The 20,779-nt window shown below is 55.0% G+C and overlaps 8 protein-coding genes across 8 annotated transcripts; 3 read left to right on the forward strand and 5 right to left on the reverse strand.

The window, feature by feature from the left end:
* Window positions 1-98: 98 nt before the first annotated feature.
* UMAG_05170 (putative formate dehydrogenase (NAD+)) lies at window positions 99-1,308 on the reverse strand (the record flags this gene model as incomplete). The annotated part of the gene is made up of 2 exons (XM_011389921.1): window positions 99-1,193; window positions 1,300-1,308. 2 exons carry the CDS (start codon window positions 1,306-1,308, stop codon window positions 99-101), a joined length of 1,104 nt encoding a protein of 367 aa, XP_011388223.1.
* Window positions 1,309-3,728: 2,420 nt separating this feature from the next.
* On the forward strand, window positions 3,729-4,111 carry UMAG_12158 (uncharacterized protein; the record flags this gene model as incomplete). Its single annotated transcript, XM_011390109.1, has 2 exons — window positions 3,729-3,977; window positions 4,070-4,111. The coding sequence occupies 2 exons, from the start codon at window positions 3,729-3,731 to the stop codon at window positions 4,109-4,111; spliced, it is 291 nt and encodes a 96-aa protein (XP_011388411.1).
* Window positions 4,112-4,351: 240 nt separating this feature from the next.
* On the reverse strand, window positions 4,352-6,940 carry UMAG_05171 (trifunctional dihydropteroate synthetase/dihydrohydroxymethylpterin pyrophosphokinase/dihydroneopterin aldolase FOL1; the record flags this gene model as incomplete). Its single annotated transcript, XM_011389922.1, has 1 exon — window positions 4,352-6,940. The coding sequence occupies one exon, from the start codon at window positions 6,938-6,940 to the stop codon at window positions 4,352-4,354; it is 2,589 nt and encodes an 862-aa protein (XP_011388224.1).
* A 1,283-nt stretch (window positions 6,941-8,223) lies between these two features.
* UMAG_12159 (uncharacterized protein) lies at window positions 8,224-12,540 on the forward strand (the record flags this gene model as incomplete). The annotated part of the gene is made up of 1 exon (XM_011390110.1): window positions 8,224-12,540. One exon carries the CDS (start codon window positions 8,224-8,226, stop codon window positions 12,538-12,540), a length of 4,317 nt encoding a protein of 1,438 aa, XP_011388412.1.
* Window positions 12,541-12,666: 126 nt separating this feature from the next.
* UMAG_05173 (uncharacterized protein) lies at window positions 12,667-14,412 on the reverse strand (the record flags this gene model as incomplete). The annotated part of the gene is made up of 1 exon (XM_011389923.1): window positions 12,667-14,412. The coding sequence occupies one exon, from the start codon at window positions 14,410-14,412 to the stop codon at window positions 12,667-12,669; it is 1,746 nt and encodes a 581-aa protein (XP_011388225.1).
* An 887-nt stretch (window positions 14,413-15,299) lies between these two features.
* Window positions 15,300-16,985, reverse strand: UMAG_05174 (uncharacterized protein; the record flags this gene model as incomplete). Its single annotated transcript, XM_011389924.1, has 1 exon — window positions 15,300-16,985. One exon carries the CDS (start codon window positions 16,983-16,985, stop codon window positions 15,300-15,302), a length of 1,686 nt encoding a protein of 561 aa, XP_011388226.1.
* Window positions 16,986-17,331: 346 nt separating this feature from the next.
* UMAG_10191 (25S rRNA (uracil2634-N3)-methyltransferase) lies at window positions 17,332-18,777 on the forward strand (the record flags this gene model as incomplete). The annotated part of the gene is made up of 1 exon (XM_011390052.1): window positions 17,332-18,777. The coding sequence occupies one exon, from the start codon at window positions 17,332-17,334 to the stop codon at window positions 18,775-18,777; it is 1,446 nt and encodes a 481-aa protein (XP_011388354.1).
* Window positions 18,778-18,833: 56 nt separating this feature from the next.
* UMAG_10192 (uncharacterized protein) lies at window positions 18,834-20,481 on the reverse strand (the record flags this gene model as incomplete). The annotated part of the gene is made up of 2 exons (XM_011390053.1): window positions 18,834-18,859; window positions 18,969-20,481. 2 exons carry the CDS (start codon window positions 20,479-20,481, stop codon window positions 18,834-18,836), a joined length of 1,539 nt encoding a protein of 512 aa, XP_011388355.1.
* Between the last annotated feature and the right edge of the window lie 298 nt (window positions 20,482-20,779).

A 20,779-nucleotide genomic window follows, 5' to 3' on the forward strand; every position in this document is an offset into this window, starting at 1 on the left:
GCTGTGCGTGGTCAAGTGTGGAGTGAGGCAGGAAAATGAGAATCGTTGAGAGATCGTTTCAAGACATGCAAATGAAGCGTGGAATCACGAATGCGCGGTTACTTGCGCTGGCCGTACGCCTTGGTAGCATATTCGCCGGCCTCGACAATGATATTGGCGGGGGTCTGCGGGGTACCACTGAAGTAGTTGGTGAGGATCTGCTTGACTCCGGCGGCGTAGCGAGCTTGAGCGTCAATTGAGGTGCCTGAGATGTGAGGAGTCATGGCAACACCTCCTTTGCCGTGTGTATAGGGGATGTTGTCGTGGTTTGCATTCATGGTGTAGAACGGATGGTTCTTGGGTGGCGGTTGTTGGTCGGTTACGTCACCACCGTAGCCACGAATCTGACCGCTGGCAAGTGCGGCTTTGATGTCGTTGGCGTTGACAATCGCACCACGTGCAGTGTTGACGATCCAAGCACCCTTCTTCATCCAGCTGAGCTTTTCGGCATCAATGAGTCCTTTGGTCCCTTCGTACAGCGGACAGTTGATGGTCAGCACGTCGAGTTCCGATAGGAACTCTTTGAGATCCTCAACACGTACAGCACCCGTCTCCTCTTCCAGCACAGCGTTGCGCTGATAGTCGTAGTACGTCAACTTGGCACAATCGAAAGGCTTGAGTCGCTGCAATACACGACTGCCGATACGACCGGAACCTAGCGTACCCACCACCTTGCCTTCGAGATCGTACGACTGGCGAGCCACCTCGGCCACGTTCCAGTCTCCCTCGAGGTACTGTCGGTTAGCAGGCACAAAGTTGCGCACCAGAACGAGAATTGTCATCACCACATGCTCGGCCACCGAAACCACGTTCGACCCCGTCACTTCGTACACCGAGATTTTCCTTTTGTTGGCAACATCGAGGTCCACGTGGTCCGAACCAACACCAGCCGTGATACAGCACTTGAGATTCTTGGCTGATTCGAGCACCTCGGCGGTGAGGTAGGCAGGGTGGAAAGGTGTAGTGATAACGATTTCCGCATCCTTGATATGTTGACGGAACTCGGAATCGGGCGAGTCCTTGTCGGAAGTCACGATAAATTCGTGACCCTGCTCCTTGAGCCAGTCAGCGATACCGAGCTTGTTCTCGACCGTACCGAGCAGACGAGGCTGCGCGTCGCCGTACTTGCCAGCAGTGTAGAGCACAGCTACGATCTGAAATGACGAACCGCAACCAAAACACAACACGATCGTCAGCTTCAGCTTGAAAGCTAACAGAGAGACAGGCTGCGAGTACCCGGCATCGCGGCTGCCAACTCACCTTGACCATGTTAGAATGTTTAGTAGACAAGCAGTGCGGGGAGGTTGTTGCTTAGCTTGGGATGGAGGATAAGACCACACTCGCTCGAGCAAACAGGGCGCCCATTTATGTGTAGCTGACTGCTGCAGCTGCACAACCAGACAAAGACAGTGTGGGGGCGTTGGAAGAGCGTCACTCGTGATTGCTTTGCTCAAGCGCGCGCATAGGCAAGCCAAACTGAATCGTGAATGAGGAAACTCGACAGCCCGTGGCAAAGACCGAGGCTAGAAGCCACGCTCAAAGCCCACGCTCCGTCATGGCCAGTGCATTCATGATTCGTGATCGGAGGGAATGCGACACAGTCGATGCGCAGCAGTCAGGACTCATTCAAGATTGCAGACGCAAGCGAGCATCGCTCGTCAAGATCTCGAGTCGTGAGTTGTGGGGAAGCCGAAACGGCAGAGCAAGAATAAAGTTGCAAAAGCTGACAGCTCAAGCTGCGAGTCGCGAGTGCAGTTGCCAAACCAGCGGGATGACGCGGGCGAAACACCAGCCGAGGTGGAGGAACACAGAGAAGGAGCCAGGCGCGCTTCAAATTAACGTCAGATGGTCATTTGTGATTTCGGACGGTGCGGCCGACGCCCGAAAGCAGTCGGTCACAGAGTGCACGGTGGCGTGCTTGACGTGTTCTTTTCGCAGTTGAGAAGCTCAACAAAGAAGACTGCGACGAACTTAACTAAGTTATGACTCTGTGACTGATTTCGGCGACGCGACTTGGCTTCGTGCTTGTGACGGATACCCCGCACATCACAGTGCGGCAGGGAAGCGTTCGCCACGAACAAGCGCAGCCCCAAGCGGGGCAATGACGGACGGCGACCTTGAGCATCAAAGCGTTCTTCTACCTCCTATTCTTCTTCTCTGCTGCCAGGTCACACCAGCCATCCAAGACACTCGTCTGATACACGATCTCACAATCTTAGAGTCACGCTCAAGTCGCATCAACGCTGCTGCGAATCCAGTGAGCGCGAAGAAACAGCTTCGTTGTGCTGTTTCTACCTGCCGAGCTTGGTCTATGATGCTCGCTCGGATCCAAGCCTCGGGTTGCCCGCCGCCTGCTGTTTCCTCAAGTGAAGAAGAGGCTCTCGCCGTGTTCTTCCGAGCTAAATTGGAAGCCACGTCGGGCGAATGCCGGCCTGCATAGTCGAGATCCAAACCCCACTGCGTGCAGCTCATCACATTCCGTGTTATCCTAGATGTATTGTTGCGGCCGAGTTAAGGATTTCAAGGCGCATTCGTACCTACGCGCCTTCCTTGAAACGTGCTCGTGACAGGTTAGTCATTGGACGTTGTCGAATAAGCATGCCGTAGCAAGACGACGGTTTTGGTACAGGAGTGAGCAAGAATGGGTTCTTTCATGTGTTGAAGACCGCTCCCACAGATTCGTAGTTGTGAATGTGGCAGCCTTCAGAATGGATAACTACAGTCAAATTGTTGACGACGCGGCCACATAGCTCAGCGAGCGGCTGGGGCAAGTGAGGACGTTCTTTTGTCACTATGATTGTTGCAGCTGCACACCCGCACTTGTTCGCATGTCACCAGAGTGATGTGTGACCGAAAGAAGCTGCTGTTGACCAGGTCTCTGTCGTCAATAGCTTGCGTCTGTCCGCCAATTTGGCCGGTCACGCACCGTCGCACGCATGGTTGGCCTACAAGCATGACTACGCCGATTGCGACTTGTCGAATCACCGGCCTTTAAAAACGCCGTCATCGTGTCACGTGTAATCCCGAATTTGTGATTGTGATTCTGTGATTGATGTATGGCAGGCACTTTCGATGTGTCTACAATTCGTGATTTGGTCTCTTGCTTGATCAATAACTCACGACTCAGCTCAAAAAGCACCAAGACGCCAACTTACCTCTCATCCTATTCCGCCATCAACGTTTGTACAGTACCTGTACTCGTGACTTGTCTATCTCTGTCCATCACGAATCGTGAAAGGTGACCTCGGTGTCGGTAGAACACGGAATTTTCTTTTCTCTGTTAGACCATTCACCAAACGCAAAAAAAATCAATCGGCGATGGCTGTCCGGATAGTTACATCGGTGATATGCATTACAGCTGTCCAACAAAAATGACAAATTCTCGTGATTCGAGATTGCTTCATCGTGCAGCTTCAGGCGTGAGGGTGTTTCGTGATCTGCGATTCACAATTCATCCTTGCTCCAACTGCAAGTGAACAGGCTGCTTGACTTTGCAGATCTATAGGCCGATCGGCGCGGGGTCCAATTCGCTTATTCCGAAGTGAATTTGGCTATCGCGAAACCTACACACGAGCTAAGTGATTCCCGATTGGATTGCCATTTGCCAAGCCGCTTGTCTTTCGGAGCTTGGCTCATCCCTTCCATCAATATCAAGGACAGAGAGACGTGTGTCGCCCAACGCATTCGACATGACGACAACCAGCAAGCCGGTGCCTTCGGTAATTCGACCCGGCAAAGCACCCGAGGGTCCACCGGGCTGGGAAGAGCGAAGGGTCGAAAAGCAGGTGCAAGCCGAACAAGCGCAAGAGGAGCGCAATTATCAGCGCGAAAACTCGACCGGCCTCGCAGGCATCAAGGAGAAGGTCCACAAGATCGGCGAAAAGATGCACCTTGTAGAGCCAAAGGATCCTGCTCAGCGAAGCGCTGCCCAGCTTCAGGTAAGTCACAACTTGTTACGCCGATCTTGTCTTGTGCACAAATTGCTGATTCAACTCTTGCTTCTTCTCGCTGCACATTGCCCATGGTATAGGACGCTTCGACCATGCCGGAACAGGCCCCAATTCACCAGTAACCAACCAGAGACCTGTCTATAGGCTTGACTCGCTCCAAGGGACGATGATGGACAGACAGTTCCTGCCTCGCCTCCAATGCTCAAATGTATTTTTAGTACCCTCGCGATTCGCCTTCATGTTATTCACAGCAGCCGTGTCAAGACAAGCGATCCTTCTAAAATCCTGATGAATGACGGAACAGTTGAGCTCAACAAGATCTAAGGAGAGACGTGGTGGACGCCTTGGAAAAACGTCATGTCTCAATGACGGTAGATGGCATCGGACGTGACGGCAACATCGCGAATCTGCTCGACATCGTGGACTCTGAGGATGTCGGCACCAGCAGCGATGGCAGCAGTGCAAGCCGCAGCGGTAGCAAACACTCGTTCCTTTGGATCTTGCTTTCCCGTGAGGTGGCCAAGGAACTTCTTACGCGATACGCCTATCAAAGTCGGGAATGACACTAGCGAGCAGCAAGGTCTGGTGATCGAGTCGGCACCGTTCTGTGCTGACGTGCCTTGCGCGACAGGAGACATGGCTTCGAATACGGAGCGGTCCAATGCCGGAGTGGCTGCACCCGAGTAGGAAACGCCTCTTCCCTTGGTCGATTTGGTGACTGACTCGGCGAGCGTGAGTCTCGACAGATCGCGGAGCAGCGCGAGATTGCCGGCACTGTCCTTGGCAAATCCGATGCCGGGATCGAGGACGATGTTCCACCTTCGAACGCCCGCCCTGAGCGCACGATCGAGACGTGCCTCAAGCTCGGCGCGAACGCCGGCTACGACATCGCCGTGCTCGTACGTGACGAGGCCGTTCATGGTTTTGCTGTCGCCACGCATGTGCATAAGGATGTAGGGGCATTTCCACCTCTTTGCCACTTTGAGAATCGCTGGATCGCGCTCACCTCCCGACACATCGTTGATTATATCTGCTCCGACGGAGAGTGCAGCTTCTGCAACCGAGGCGCGGAAGGTGTCGACCGAGATGGGTATAGTGATTCCTGCTTGGCGGATAGCCTTGATGACGGAAACGACGCGTGTCGCCTCTTGGTCCGCATCAACCTCTACTGCGTGAGGGGCTGTGCTCATTCCGCCAACGTCAATGACATCAGCGCCCTGCTCGGCCATCGTCTTGGCCGAACGCACAGCATCGACGGCTCCAAAGTTGTCGCCCCCATCCGAGAACGAGTCGGGGGTAGCGTTGATGATGCCCATTATGAAGGTCTTTGAACCCCAAGCCCACATCTTGGTGTCACTGACTTGATTGCTTGGGCGCGTGCTGGGCGAAGGAATTGGCAAAACCTTTCGAATGCCACTCGGTTCGTAGTCAGGCGACTTCTGAAGCATGATGAGAAGCTGCGATATGGTGCGAGAGTAGGTAGGGTGCTCAAAGTCTGGCAAGATGTCTTTGAGAGGCTCGAGGACAAATTCTCGCTCCTTGATGCCTGGATGAGGCACAACGAGCCGAGGTGAATCGTCGATCTCGAGCTTGTCATAAAGCAAAATGTCGAGATCGACCGATCGAGGACCTTTTTCTGGTACGCCTGTCTTGTCACGCCCGAGCCGTACTTCGATCGACTGTGTGAGGGACAGCAAGTCGTGCGGACTCAGCTTTGTTGCAATGCGGCAGGCAGCGTTGAGGAACTCGGGCTGATCGACGACGTACATGGGTGCAGTCTCGTAGAGGAAGCTGGTATCGACGAGGATGCAGTCTTGGGCTTCGCTGAGGGCCTGCACTGCAGCTTCGATGTTGGCAGCGCGATCGCCGACGTTGGAGCCAAGGGCAATCGCGACGACATGCCAACCTTTGTCCAGGTTTGACACAGACTTGTTCATTGCAGAAGGTGAGCGTTGCGCTGGTGATACACTGGACGTCGTATGAGGAAGGCCGGATCGGATGATAGCAGCAGCAGCAGGAGCAACGGCGGTGGCGGCGGCAGATGGAGTTGCAGCGTGAAGCTGTTGTTCTTCGAGCAATGCTTCTTGCTCAAAGAACTCGCGTGTGCGTTCTACTTCGACCCCAGCGCTGCTGGCAAACATGATGGCGCTCGGTTTGTCGACGCTGACACGGACCTTTTCGACCTTGTTCTGGAGGACGGCGACCCTGGCTATTGAGGTGGCGAGACTCTCGACGGTCTTGTACGAGCTGGCAGCGACGTAGTCAGAGATGCTGCGTACGATTGTGCGGTAGTTGTGCTGCTTGTTGACGACGTCGATGAGACCAGCCGTCGAGTTGTGCGCTTCCTTGGCACGAGAGAGACCGGAATAGACGACGAGGTTGAGTTTGACATTTTGTTTGTCTTCACGCTCCCAAGGATTGACGCCAATGATGGTGTTGATGACGAGGTCGCGCACAATGACTTTATCGTGCAACGCCAGTTTCGAGGAAGGAGCAAGCCTGAGCTCATCTATGCACTGTACAGGGTCTAGGTTGGACGGGATAGGGTGTAGGTCGCCGAGCATGTAGTCAGCAGCGGTGCGGACAATCTGAACGCCGGCCGAGGCAGCGTGGAGGAGGGAGCGAGGCTTTTCGACGTTGAGGGTGACTTTGGGCGCGTGAAGCACAAAGATGCATACTTTGGCCAGACCCTCAGCGAGCGCTTCGAGACTACGATAGCGATGATTTGCGCAATGCGCTTCGAGCTGCTTTACGAGCACGCCGTAGTGAATGCTGTACGGCAAATGATCCGATCCGCCCGCCTTGGAGACGTCGGTGTGGACGCGAGCATCGATAGTGACAGGCTGAGCTTGGACCCGTTCCCAGTTGTCGACACCTACAATCATGCGCACTTCGAGCCTCTTGACCGCTATAATATCCGGAAGCTCGAGCGACGCTTCTGATGAACTCATCGTGGACGAGTGGCCTGTGTTGAGACGTGTCGGATCGTGCGCGCCGTGGGAAAGGTGGTATCGATGGGCGAGTGAGCCTCTTGACAACGTCAACGGAAAGACCGCGCGTGAAGCGGGTCTGCCGATGCGAGAGAGAGGGCAAAGGATCAGAGCAGCAATGGGTCGAATTTGCATGCCCTTGGTCTCGCCATACTACCTTGCTGAGATCACGTCGAAAAGGCCAAGGTGGTGAGATCCTCGCAACAGCTAAAAGTCTCTCGAGGATCCTACCGCTTTGTCGGGTGTACTTGGTTCGAATGTCTGATCGGTCACCGTGCACAGCAGTCACAGAGTTAAGTTAGGCACGAGGAAACATGAACCACGAACCACACCCACTCGTGACTCACAGACTGAACGTGACTCCGTTGGGCAGTTTTCGAGGGCCTTTTTTTTTTTTTTTTTTTGACCTTCCTGCTCCCAAGTCGGTTCGGTTGCTGGCCGAGCTTCTTGACTGCGTCACTTAAAAAATAACTCGTGACGAAAGGGTCTCCTCTCACCTCACACGGTCATGAGAGTTTGCGATTCAGTGATTCGTTCGTGGATTCACAAGATCCACAAAATCACGAATCACGAATCACGAATCACGAATCTTGAATCGGAGAGAGAAAAGGTACGGGGCACGAGCTGGCGTAGCTTTTCTCATTCCACTCACGTCTGCTGAAGCCAACTCGTGACTGAGCATCTCTTGTCTCTGAGCTACAGGCACAAGGCTCATCCGCGGCAGAAACTGCGCTCCTTCAGGCACTCACAGACTCACAACTCAGTTTCAACGTCGGTAGAGCTCGGCATCATTCACGATTCACGATTCACGATTCGTGATTCACAATTCATGATTCCAATCCGCTCGTCCATACTAATTTTAACCATCCACCATCGACGCCATCCTCACGTCCTTGTCGAGATCCGTAGCAAGCCTTGACTTTCACTACGTCTCCATACACCACACCTCGTTCTTCGATAGCAGAGCGTATCCGTATCAACGCGTCAATTCGAGCCGCAACCTCCTTTGTAGCTCCTTTATGGCTGGCCTGCAGTACCATTTTACTTAGCAGCGTTGCTCCTAGTTCCATATTGGTACTCACCTGGACGACATGAAGGAAGCTGTTCATCGGCCGCTCTACTCGCTAATTGTCGAGCTCTTGCCTCACTGATGCTCATATAGCCACCAGTTCCAATTCCAACCCATTGTGCTTTTTCGCTGGCCCTGTTCAGCGCCTCTTGCAACTCGTTGACGGCCAACAGTCATGCCATTTCAACACTCGAACAGTGCTGCTTCGACGCAGCTTCTCTCAGCACCGACTAGCCAGCTCGCAGCGTCTAGCTTCTCTCCGCTTCCGCCGGTCATTGCTAAGTCAGCGCTCGCCGAGTCGTCTTCTAGGCCACGCTCCGACTTGCAGACTTCGACCACGCCTTCTGCCCGTAAACAGCATCACGTCTCGTTCAAGGACGATCCCGAGCCCTCTGCCAAAAACACAAAGCATCGCGGCCGCAATCACCGCGCTTCGCAGTCGAGCTCTCGCCTGGACACCTCCGACCTCAAGGACAGAGCCTCCGAGCATGGCAGCTCCCGCCACTCCGCCGCCTCTCGCACCTCCTCTCGTCAAAGTCGTAGCGATGCCAATGAGCACGAGTCATCCAGGTCTGTAGCCGGCGACAGTGCTCCCAGCACCTCTTCCCGCAACCGCAGGTCTCGTCATCGTTCCGAAAAGCGTTCCGAGCGCTCCCACCCTTCGCAACCTCAGTCTGAGCATGCAACCAAGTCCAACGTCCAAGATACAGTCTCCTCAAACACCCGCAGTGCACCTTCCGCTAGGTCAGAGGCTTCTGCTTCTCCGCACAAAAGGGATGTCGGGCCAAGGGAAGCCAGTAGCTCAAGCAGGCGCAGTAGACAGCAATCCGCTCAAGGCATCCTTCCAGACCTGCGCAATCAGGAAGCCTCGCGATCCGAGGCGGGCAACCGCTCTCAACATTCATCTTCCAGCCGTCGAGATCGCTTTGCCCTCCCCCACGATGCCCGAAGTATGCCGGGAGATCCTTCGACCAGTCGCTCTGGCCGCCAGCTGTTTGATCCCAGACGCGACGATCCTGTCAAGTTCGCCTCACAGCAGAGAAGCCAGGGTGATGCTCGTGCCACTTCTGGTGTCTCTTCTCCTCACACCAACTCAACGCCTTCCTTTCAGCCTCAAATCCTGATGCACAGGGAAGCTTCCAACGCTTCGAGCGGTAGCCATCTCGGTCGCAGCCCCATCATCAAATCGTCTGTGTCCGACATGGCTTTTACCTCCGCCGTAGATCCGTCGGACCCTAAGGCTCTCCAGGCGCACATAGCCGAGGTCAAAATGGTGTATAGATCCTTGTCTGCAATGGAAGCCAGCCTTCAAGAAGCACATCAAGCCGAGGTTGAAAGAGCACGTCACTCCATGGCTGACTATATCCCACCAGACCTGCGAGATCCTTCCTACTGGATCACCCTGATCAGCAAACATCGCCAGGTGGCAGAGTTACACTCTTCCTTCCTCGAGATGACATGCCGACCAGAGTTCCCCCGCGAACTCTCAAAGCTTGCCGAAGTTCGTAATATGCCCGCACGCTTGTGGCAAACGGCATTCCATCTCATGCTCGAGAGCCTCCGTACCAGCCTCTCCTCGAACCACCATCTGCAGAGCAACCAGCGCAAGTCTGAACTCCTGGATCATCTCACCGAGTTCATTTACTACGCCTACTCTTTCTACTCCGCCTTGCAAGAATCTGAGAGGTACAAGAGCATGCGCAGAGCATGGATCGAGAGTCTCGGCGATCTTTCACGTTATCGCATGGCAGTTGCCGGCTTGGCGTCAAGCATGTCGATCGATGGACAAGGTGATGAGATTCGCAATCCGCCGTCCACCGATCACGATACCAACTCGCCCGTCGATGCACGCATCGATGATGACGACAATGATGCCGAATACGACCAAGATGTTCTATCAGATGCCAGCGTAACAGACGAACTTGACGACTCCGTTCATCGTGCTCGCCAGGATCCGGGCGAAGATAGGGTGAAATCTCGCAAAAGGTCCAATGCAGACACTCGCAAAAACACACCGCCCGCAATCGAAGTCGAAAAGGCCAGCATTGGTACTGCCGCCCTTGGCGATTGGGAGTGGACCGAGAAGGAGACTTGGCGTCAAACTGCCAAGGGCTGGTACGCCATGGGTATCACCGAGACTCCCAACATTGGAAGGCTTCACCACCACCTCGGTGTACTCAGCCGTGGTGACAACGATCTCAGGGCTGTCTACCATCTCACCAAAAGCCTCGTAGCCGCCAAGCCTTTTGCGTCAGCTAGAGATAGCATCCTCCTTCTGTTCGAGCAGCAGCGACAGGCTCGTCGAGTGCGGCGAGATAGTCCCATCGAGGAGCTCTTCCTCTATCTGCATGGCATCCTCATCACTCGTGTCCAGCTTGACGACTTTGAGCCAGTCTTTGATCGGCTAATGGCAAAGCTTACGAGGCTAGTTGAGAAACAGGGGCCAGCAGGGCTGCCGCAATCTACGTGGACCATGATGGCCGCTATCAACATCGCAGGTCTCTTCCAATACGGCGCCGAAGACTCGGTTCTTGCGGACCTCTTGTTGCAACAGATGGACAAATCCGGAGGACGACCGAACAGGACGCATAGATCCAAGGCCAGCACCCCAACTGCGATCATTGTCAGCTCCAATACGGCCAAAACCGACGACAACTGTCTGAGTGAGCTGCCCAGAGATGCGGAATGGGACGATCCGAGCGATGACGAGTCCGAGGCGGGTGAAGACGTCCAGATGATTTCCTTGGAATCAAAGGGCGGCAATGATGAGCAGGAGGCATTGGAGGTGCTGCCTGACATTCTGGAACGCGCTGCCACGCTCAGTTTCAGCATGCAATCGCTCACCTTTGACCTCTTTAGCGCTGATGCAGCCTTCCGATCGAATCCTTACAACACAACCATTAGCACATTTCTCATCTCTCTCTGTCAGTCCAAAAAGGCCTTCCGGATGCTGGAGCGCTTCATTCCGTGGCATCAGTGGCTGCGACATGTCGAGAAGTCGCTGTCTCTTGTCGAGCGCTCCTGGCCCAAATGTCTTTCAAGTTCGTACATCACAGCACAACTGCTGCTGCCAGAAGACTTTTGCCTGCGCGGTATCCTGGGCTTATCGCGGCATCTCTACGATCGAAATCTTTGGCGGAACGCTGCAAACGACGGTGCCATCGCAGCGCCGCAGGGTTTCGACAACGAGGTGGAAGTGCTCGACGCCGATGATGCAGAGCTGTACACACGGACCGAGTCCGCCTGGCGCATCGCGGCTTCTCGCAGAAAGGAAAGCGGCGACGCACCATCATCCTTGGACACGGTGCGTGGATATCGTCTTGCCTTCGTGGCTAGGAAGCTGGCGAAAGCAGGACGAGGCTTTGACCTGGACACCAAGTCGTCGATGCTGTCCTTGTCAAAGATGCTGCTTGCTCGCATCGCGAGACGCAAAATGGAAGAGGAACAACTGCAGCTTGAGCGTCGTATCCAGGAGCTTGCGCTATACGATCGCGTTACCATCACATCGGTTCCGCGAGCGGGAGAAGAGGGTCAAGGGTCAGACGACGACGACGACGATGACGACGACGATTTCGACAGCGACTGGGACTCGGACCCAGACCTGCGGCGTCACGAGGCAACGCTGGGGTTGACGCGCGAAAGCGTCGCCAAATTCGAAAGTGAAGAGCTAACGGATGAGATCAAAGCATTGCATGCGCGCCGCTGTTACCTTGAACAGGTGCTCAAGGGCGTCACACGGAGACTGTCAGGACGGTGCTATGCACCTGCCAAGCCAGGCAAGGCTAGTGAAGTGGGCACGCGCAGGAAGGACGTTGGCGCGCGAGCTGATGCGTGTGAAAACGTGTTCGCAGGCTACACGGTGCTCGTCGTCGATACCAATGTGATCGTGACTCCTGGGCAAGTGATCGCGCAGCTGATCGAGTCACGACGCTGGACGGTGATCATCCCTTTGGCGGTCATCACCGAACTGGACGGCCTGCGGCGCAACGACAACGAGCTGGGACACGAGGCGGAGCGCGCGATCCAGATGCTGGAATTGCGCATCAAATCGCATGCCAAGTACGTCAAAGTGCAGACGAGCCGTGGCAACTACCTGAGCGACCTGTCGTGTCGGTGCGAAGACATTGATTTTACCTGGCAAGGCACCACGCCGCCCGCACCCGCACCCGCTTCCGCTTCCGCTTCGGCACCAGCATCGACACCCGACACATCGCCCAACCTCGACGCCCTCGCTGGGCCAGACTCGAAATCGGTCGCTGCGCGCAACGTCGACGAGGTCATCCTCCGCATCCTCGCTTGGCAGAAGGACAACTTCGTCGACCGTCGCATCCTCCTTGACCTCGACCACCCCAGCCTCCCGCCTACTGCCCACAAGTGCGTCCTCCTCACCTTGGACCGCAACCTCCGCATCAAAGCCAAGAGCCGCGCCCTGCCCAGCTTGGACGCCAACGCCGCAGCTAGCCTGCTCGACCGACGCGACCGCGTGCCCTGAATGCCAAACCGTCCTTACTCACACGCTCACAAGCCGCACGTGCCAGAATCCGTGTGTGACCGAATCTATGAATGCATTGCAGCCAAATCAAACACGCGAGGGCGATGAGCAAGTGAGAAAAGGCTATCAGCCCATCTTGAAATGGAACTGCTGACCACCGGGGAATCCGCCGCCGGGGAAGCCACCGAAGCCAGCCTGCTGTTGGAAGAACATGTCGAACGGATGACCGCCCTGCGCGAACGGGTTACCGTAGCCGCCCTGCTGGCCGCCCATGGGGTCGTTGGGATCGTCGCCCTGGTCGTACTTCTTTCGCAGTTCTTCGTCGCCAAGGACGCCCCAAGCCTCGTTGATCTGGGCCATCTTCTCCTGCGAGCCGCCTTTGTCCGGGTGATTTTCACGCGCCATTTTGCGATACGCTTTCTTGATGGTCGCCAGGCTGTCGGTGCGTTTGACGCCCAGCACTTTGTAATAGTCTTTGCTCTGACTGAGTTTGAGCCGTTTCTGCGCGGTCTGCAGCTTTTGGTGGATAGCGCGATCGGTGCGCCCGGATGCGTCAAAGGCCTTGGTGAGATCGCGTACCGCCTGGTCGTAGTCCTCTCGTTGCAGCGCGAGTTCAGCGCGCGCGAGCGTAGCTTCCACATTGTCCGGGTCTTTGGCGAGCACCAATTCGCAGTACGGCATGGCCTTGTCCATGTCGTTCAGCTCTGTGTACGCCTTGCAGTACATGGTGTGCAGCTCGAGCAACAGTCCTGACTCTTGAACAGGATCGCCTTTGTAAGTCGATGGAATCAACGGCTCCTCATCTCCAGACTGCACTTCGGTAGCAGACCGAATCGCCTCCTTGATGTCATCTACCACCGTCGCCCTGCCCACTTTGCCACCCTTGAGCGCTGACAGCACAGCTCGGTAGCTCTGCGAGTTGTAAAAGTTGCGTGCCTTTTTGAGCGACTTTTCCAATGCCTTGATCTTGCGGTGCATCTTGGCGCACGACTTGTTGTCTGGATCCGAGTGTAAACAAGCCTTGAGATGTTGCAACCCGGCATCTCGGCTTTGCGACCCAGGTTCACTCACCACAAAGTAAGAGAGCACCGAGAGTCGGCGAAGCAAAAACGGCGAGGGGGTAAGGTGGACCGCTCGAGTCCAGTCGGCCATGGCATCCTCGATTCTTCCCTTCATCGTCTGACAGCGAGCGCGAACCAGGCGTGTTTCGAGATGCGATGGCGAGATCTTGAGCACTTCACCGGCCAAATGAATGCAGTGATCCACCTTGGTTGAGTCCAGCTCCTTTGCCTTTCCCTTCTTATCCGCTTTCTGCGCCTTGTCAAGCTCCTTGACGAGCTGGCCTAACGACTTGATCGAGGTCTCGACCAGGGTGAGCTTGGAACGGACGCTGTTGGCTTCCGCGGGGCTCGAATTAGCGGCACCCTTCTCGGCTCGGATCGAGTCATACGTCTTGAGGGCCTGCTTGGCTTTATCGCAGTCACCTTCCTTCAAGTAAACCTTTGCCTGTTGCAGGTAAGCCTTGTCGAACTTGGGGTTGAGTTTGAGCAAAGACTGGAAATCCTGAAGTGCGGCGGATGTGCGGCCGAGGGAGAGCTGTGCTGTGGCTCTCCTGTAATAGGTGAGCCACGAAGATGGATCCGCTTGCAACGCTAGATCAAAGGCAGACAGTGCATCTTGGTATCGACCGGACTGAAGAGCCACGTTGGCTTGCGTGAGGTGCTGACTTGCCAGGACGGGGTCGCTGACGACGGGTGGCTGAGACGATGCGAAGGCGTCAGCTCGCACGAGCACTCCAGAGGACGAGAGCCCGAGCGCTAGACAAAGCGTCAAGGAAAGCGCCAACAGAGAGGGTAGCAGCGTCGCCTTCATCTTTGACCACGAATTGACGTTCCAAATGCTGCTCTGGTGTCAAGATGCGTATAGACTGAGATGCTATGGACCTGGTTCGACAACAAGCCTGCACCGCCTCAGCGTAGCAAACGACGAGCGCGCGAGCTCAAGACGAGAGCAAAATGATGCTGATAGGAGCTGACGCAATAGTGTGCGTGCGATCCGGGAGAGCAGTTGTGAGCGTAGTGAGCGCAGGGCAGATATGGTGTGGTATAAGGTAGATGAGGTGGAAGGATGCCGAGTGGCAGCTGCAGCCTTTAATTAGAGTGCGGGAAAGAAGCTTCCAGCTCAAACATGCATGTGAACCTGTGCGGTAAATCAAGGCGGTAAATCAAGGCGCTGAGCCTCGATTTATTGGCCAAGATGGGCGACTGCTCGCATTTTGCCAACGTGGAACTCAATCGTGAATCACGAATGTGGGGTGCGTCTCTCGTGCGGCACAATCGTGAATCTGAAGCCAGGAACCACGTGAGCCACGAACCGTGCTTTGTTAGAGCGGCAGATGGGAAGTCGTAAGTGGTTGTTGAATCATGAATCGTGAATCGTGAATCGGGAATCGTGAATCCTGAATCTGGTAACTTTCGTGATTCACATCGTAAATAGTCGGTGTCGCATCCGTGATTCACGATTCACGATTCACGATGGTGATTGTTATGCATCAGAGTCACGAAAGGAGCAAGACATGGTATCATATTCCCTCCATTCCGCAGCGCAACACGGTTACTCTACACGACATGGTCCGACGGCAACCATGCCAGGTCCCTGTAATCTAGACATATCTTTTCATCACACATAGAATGCAATTGAGCCCAGACGAGAAAGGCATGGTCTTAGAGTGATACGCTGCAGAATACATCCAATCAAGATCAAATCAACAGCCCCCACCGAGCTAGACTGGCCACCATGATGGCGAGGCCAAACAGCAACGAAGCGTACGTTGTTGTGGCAAATCCAAGCAGCGGCAAGGAAGTAGCCCAGAGCGAGGAGACGATGGTGTGCAACACCACCAAGCCAACGAATGTGAAGCCGAACCCTTCGAACGGCGGTAAGAGGTGAAAGTGGGTAGAGAGGTCGAATCGATTATGCGAAAGATGACCCAGCGCACCTTGCGCGTGCGTGAAGGACGCCGACAAGAGGAGACTGCTACCGACACTCCATAGCATCGCATCTATTCGCCACAAGGCACACAACGCGACCGGAATGTCGGGCAATGGCACGCCAAGAACTGCTTCGACCTCGGAGCGCTCCTTCGCTACCAAGAATCTCTCTACTTCCTCCTCTAGCTCCTGATCCAGTAATGAGATCGTAGTAGTTGAAAAGTCGGATCTGCTCGCTCTGGAGCTCTCGTCGTCGTCGTCATCAACATCGCCATCATCATTGTTGTCGTCTGTAACTCCCTCACTGTGACTTGCGTCTTCGACGGCCTCCTCGAGCGAACCCATCGCTCCATAGTTTTGCTGACGTGACGTGGATGCTGGATCTGGGGGAGGCTGTACCAGACGCTGACGTGCTTGTTCGAGCGCTCGGGAGGCCGACATACGTCTTGCTTTGGCATTGCCGCGCTCCGGTGTTGGTAGTTGGTCGCTGCTGATGCCGGGATGACCTGAGAGAAGGCTAAAGCCCGACTGACCTGCGGCAGCTCGACCGTGTTGCATGGCGTCTGCATTGTTGGAGAGTGCATCAATGTGATCCTCGACATCGGCAGGCTTGTAGAGCGCGACTTGGTGCAGGATCTGAAATGCTCCGAATCCAAACTCGGCAAGGGCCCATGCGATCGAAGACCAAGCCGCAACAAAGAACCGAGGATCACGGAAGCTGAGCCTCCAAGCCCAATCAGGCCCGTCATGTGTAGCTGTATATCGCTCGACCAGTACTGCCTGCGCATGCAGATGATAAGAATTGCGCTCCTGGATCGGATACAAGTAGAGTGCAGTGACTAGGATGCAGCATGCCCAGTAGAAAGAGAGAACACGCAGGGATTCAGCGATCAACGCTTGCATTGCGATCGCAACCGTAACGATCAGTCTATCTTTGCCTGCACCGTGCTCGGACCTCGGAAGTTGAAAGCGAGGCGAGCGAGAAAGCAGCGAGAGGGAGGACGAAAGCAGTCGGGGTATCAGTCGATCTGCAAAAGCGAGACATGCTTTGCGGCTGGTATATGAGGCAAGCCATCCCACCAAGCCGAGCGCCAAGGTCGAAGCTAGCAGCTGTCCGTCGAGGATCTTCCGGCATCTTCCTCTCTGGTAGACCGAATGTGTTGCATGTAGCCGTGAGCTTGTTCTTAACGTCAACCCAGAAAGCTCTACCTCTTTCGCATCTTCAAGGTGGCAAAGCTGACGGGTTTGGAGTGTTCCCACGAGCGCCGTGAACAGGATCACGAAAGTTGGAACGAGGGATAAGACGTGGAAGAAGAAAAACCTGCGGTACGAAGATTGCAAGGCCCGCCTGGAATGAGCGATCTCCTCAAAGGCTACGGATATGGATGAACACGAAACGTCAGACGCTTCAACGGTTGGCTCGAGCCGTGCTCGGTCCTTGCGTGCAGTCGACATGTGGAGCAGTCTTGTAGACGGTCGCCAGTGAGGGCGCCTAAGACGTTGCCGAGTCGCGCTCAGTCGAGAGACATGGAAAGTGATAGATGAGGAGGTGGCTTGTATCGGTGTCAAGATATGATGAGAGCAGTATATCTTGGTTGACGCTGGCACGCCTCGCTGTTCGTGATTCGTCCCTGCAGCTCTGATACCGGCTCTGGGATCTTGGCTTTTCAGATCGGGATGATTTCCATCGGGCTGCCAGTCACGAGTGGAGAATAAAGTGGCCAAGGACCCTGACAACTTGTCAAAAACTTCTAGCCTTTGTACACCCTGCTGCCATCGCCACGACGACTGCCCAGCAACCATGCCGAAGAAGAAGGGCAACCTCAAAGCCGCGCTGAATGGCCATTTTGCTCAACAGGAGCAAAGGGCCAGAGAACGAGCTGCGCAGGAGGCAGCACGACGCAAAGCACTCTCGGTCACCAAGTCTGGCGCTCCTCATTTCAAGAACCAAAAACGCAAGCCTCAAGCTGCTCCACGTGATGACGCTCCTGTTGCGTCTATGAAGAACCATGAACTGTCAGAGTCTCATCAACACAACAAGAGGCGAAAGCGTCTACCGCAACCTTTCGCAAGAGACGACACTATCCTGATAGTAGGAGAAGCCAACTTTTCTTTCACACTATCTCTGCTTCTTCCTCCGCGTGCTCATCCACCGTCACAGATCCTTGCAACGGCGTACGACTCGGAAGAGGAATGCTTCTCAAAGTACCCCGATGCTCGAGAGAATATCGAAACCATTCGCCGCATCGCAGGTCGCGACGATATCGTGCTTTTTGGCGTAGATGCAGGGCAGCTTCAAAAGTACAAACAGGTCACCGGTGCTGCTCCCAGGTCAAAAGTCAGCCGCAATCTCGATGACAGTTATCAGGAGACTTCTTCCTCCAGCTCTTCAGGACAAAGGAGATGGAGCAAAGTGTGGTTTGGTTTTCCACACGTTGGCGCAGGTCACAAAGATGAAACTCGCAACGTGCTTGCCAACCAACTTCTCATTCTCCGGTTCCTCGTCTCAGTAGCGCCGTATCTGACGGTGGGGGCTCTTCCAGCTCACGCTCCTGGAGCTTCATCAGGGCGCAGCAGAAAAGCAGGGTCAGATGACGAAGAAGAGGCGGAAGATAGCTTGGTCGCTGACACCACTGATCTCGACGATACTCTTCTCGGAGCAAGCGCCTCCACCGATGCAGATCGGTCGATCCTCAATGAGACGCAAGCACGCATTTCAGCACTGCAGCCCTTCTCGCCACCTTCGCGCCAAGGCTCTGTTCTCATCACCCTTCGCAATGCCTCACCATACACGTTGTGGGACATCGCCAACCTCGCTAAGCGTCTTCCACAGATGCTACCCGTCATCGCCTCAACCGCACCTGCTCTCCCAAAGGGTGTCAAGAAGCCAACGCTCAAAGACCTCACCGCGAACGGACTTTCCACCTTGAGTCCCAATAATCTTCATTCTCGCGCCATTTCGCAGCAAAAGAACAACATCATCGGTGGTGGTGGTGGTGGAGTAGATTCGTCGGGTGTTCGTCGCTATCGAAGCTATCACCTGTGGCGAAGTTTCGAGTTTGATCCCACCGAATGGCATGGATACCAACACCGCAGGACTATCGGTTGGGTCGAAGGCGTGAGCAGTAGCGCCAACGAGGATTTGCTTCGGTCGAGGTCAAATCAGAAAGGCGACCAAGAGGCAAGTGTTAGAGCTAGCAAGGCTGGCGGTGGCGAATGCAGGACGTGGGAGTTTGGGCTTGGGTGAACATGAATTCAATTCCGCGTGAATACCAGTTCAGGAGGTGAACAAGGTCATGAACATCAATCGTAACCAAATCTGTCCGGGACTGTAGGTTGTCAATGTCGCGCCGTCGAAGAAGGAAGGAGAAGAATGAGTGTCAGATGGCGCATGCTCTCTGAATCCGTCCGGGTCTTGCGAGAGTAGCAGCTACTTACAAAGTACGGGAGCTACAAGACTCCATGTGTAAATGCAGATGCAGAGCCAGCTACTCACAACCCGCATCCACATAGCTGTTGTACTGCGACCAATGTAGGCGATGGGAGCACCGTCCTCGCTGGGATCCGGTGAAGGCCCACCCAGACGCACGAAGCGCCAGTCGGTCAGCAGCATGGCCGTGTAGCATGCAGCGATGGCAAAGACAAAGTGGAAAAAGCTGTAGTTGTAGCGTGTTCCTTGACGTTCATCATCGTCTTCATCACCGCCCATCTCGGACCTTGTCTCCATTTCGTCGTCATCGTCCTCTTCGTCCAATGCCGACGCTGGGATGGCGCCTGCTTCTACCGCTGCCATCAGCGCCTGGATGCGGAGAGAGTCCTTCTTGGTCGGCTGATCCGTCACCAAAGCCCCAGAAGAGTTGTCGATCGATTCGCGGGTGGCCAACGGCCCGTAGCCCGATGGAGGTCGACTCTCGTTCAAAGCGGCACGGCGCTTGCCTACGAGCGTCTTTGATTGCGTCGCGGCACGAGAAGTCGAGTAGGCGATGGCGAGGAAGGTAAAAACGGCACCGAGGACCACTGTGGTCGTCTTGGCACTTCCACCACGACCACGCGTGATAGGGTTGCATTCAGCGTTATCGCGGTTCATCACCGCCGAGGCAATCAAGTAGGTACAATAGGCAGCTACCATACTGCTCTGAGCCAAACCGCTTCTCGGGTTGGCTTCCTGCACTTGCGGACTGATCGAGAGTACCGTAAGCACCACGACGAGTGCCAGGTTGAGGCTGATGAAGAATTGGTTGAGCGAGCATCCGCTTGAGGCAAAGAAGCCATACAGCACTCCGGTCAGCGCGATAGCTGCCGCATACATCCCGAGAGTGCTGCCGATTAAGGTAAACTTCCAAAAATCAGACTCGGTCTGCTCCCATCTGTCCAGACACGTCTCGGACCACGAATGCGCAAAGTCGACCAGCAATACCAAACCAACGACGATGAAGATCGAGGCAAAGATAAGCGAAAAGTAGTTGGCCCAGAAGACGAAAAAGCCGTTCGGGATGAAAAACATCAACAAGGTTAACAGGACCCATAGCAACACCTTGGGACCCCACCAGCCGTTTTGAATGGCGGCTCGCTTGGTTCGAGTATCCTTAACGCCAATGAGCAGCATGCCGAGGATAAAGTGAAAAAGCGAGAGCGCAAACGTGATGCGGTGGACTGCAAGAACGCCATAGCATCGATCTTTGTCCTTGCAGTCCATCTTGATGTAGTTGTACGACCACTCCTCTATCTTGTGCATCATGAAGCCAGTGAGACTCAGCCATGCAAACAGCGCGTCAAGGCAGAATATGATGGCGAAGCCGACACGGGTGGCGATCGATGACTGGCAGTTACAAGACTTGAACATGGCCGAGGCGGCTGTGCTTGTACAGAAGCAGGCGAGTCCCGCAACACATGAGCTGGCTACGGATGCCAGACCTCCGCCGAGGAAAGGCAGCGAGAGTGCCACCCCCATTGTGTTGGGTCAGAGTGGAGGTGAGTGCAGCTGAAGCCGGCGGTTCAGGTCGTGAGGTGATGCAGCAGATGGGTACGCGCAGAAACGTCAAGTCGTTTGTCTGGAAGGCGATGGCAGTGGGTGGGGCTGCTGTGATATTTCTGCAAGTGTATATGGTCTGTAGACGATGGGAAGATGATAGTAAACTGCTGAAGTAGTCACGAGTCACGAGTGATGCGGCAATCACGAATCTTGAATCTCAGCGGTGCGCGAATTCTTCGTGCTAATCGGGGGAACATGCACGATGGAACCGTGAACG

The sequence above is a fragment of the Mycosarcoma maydis genome, chromosome 4, assembly GCF_000328475.2.
Source record: "Mycosarcoma maydis chromosome 4, whole genome shotgun sequence".
NCBI lineage: Eukaryota > Fungi > Basidiomycota > Ustilaginomycetes > Ustilaginales > Mycosarcoma > Mycosarcoma maydis.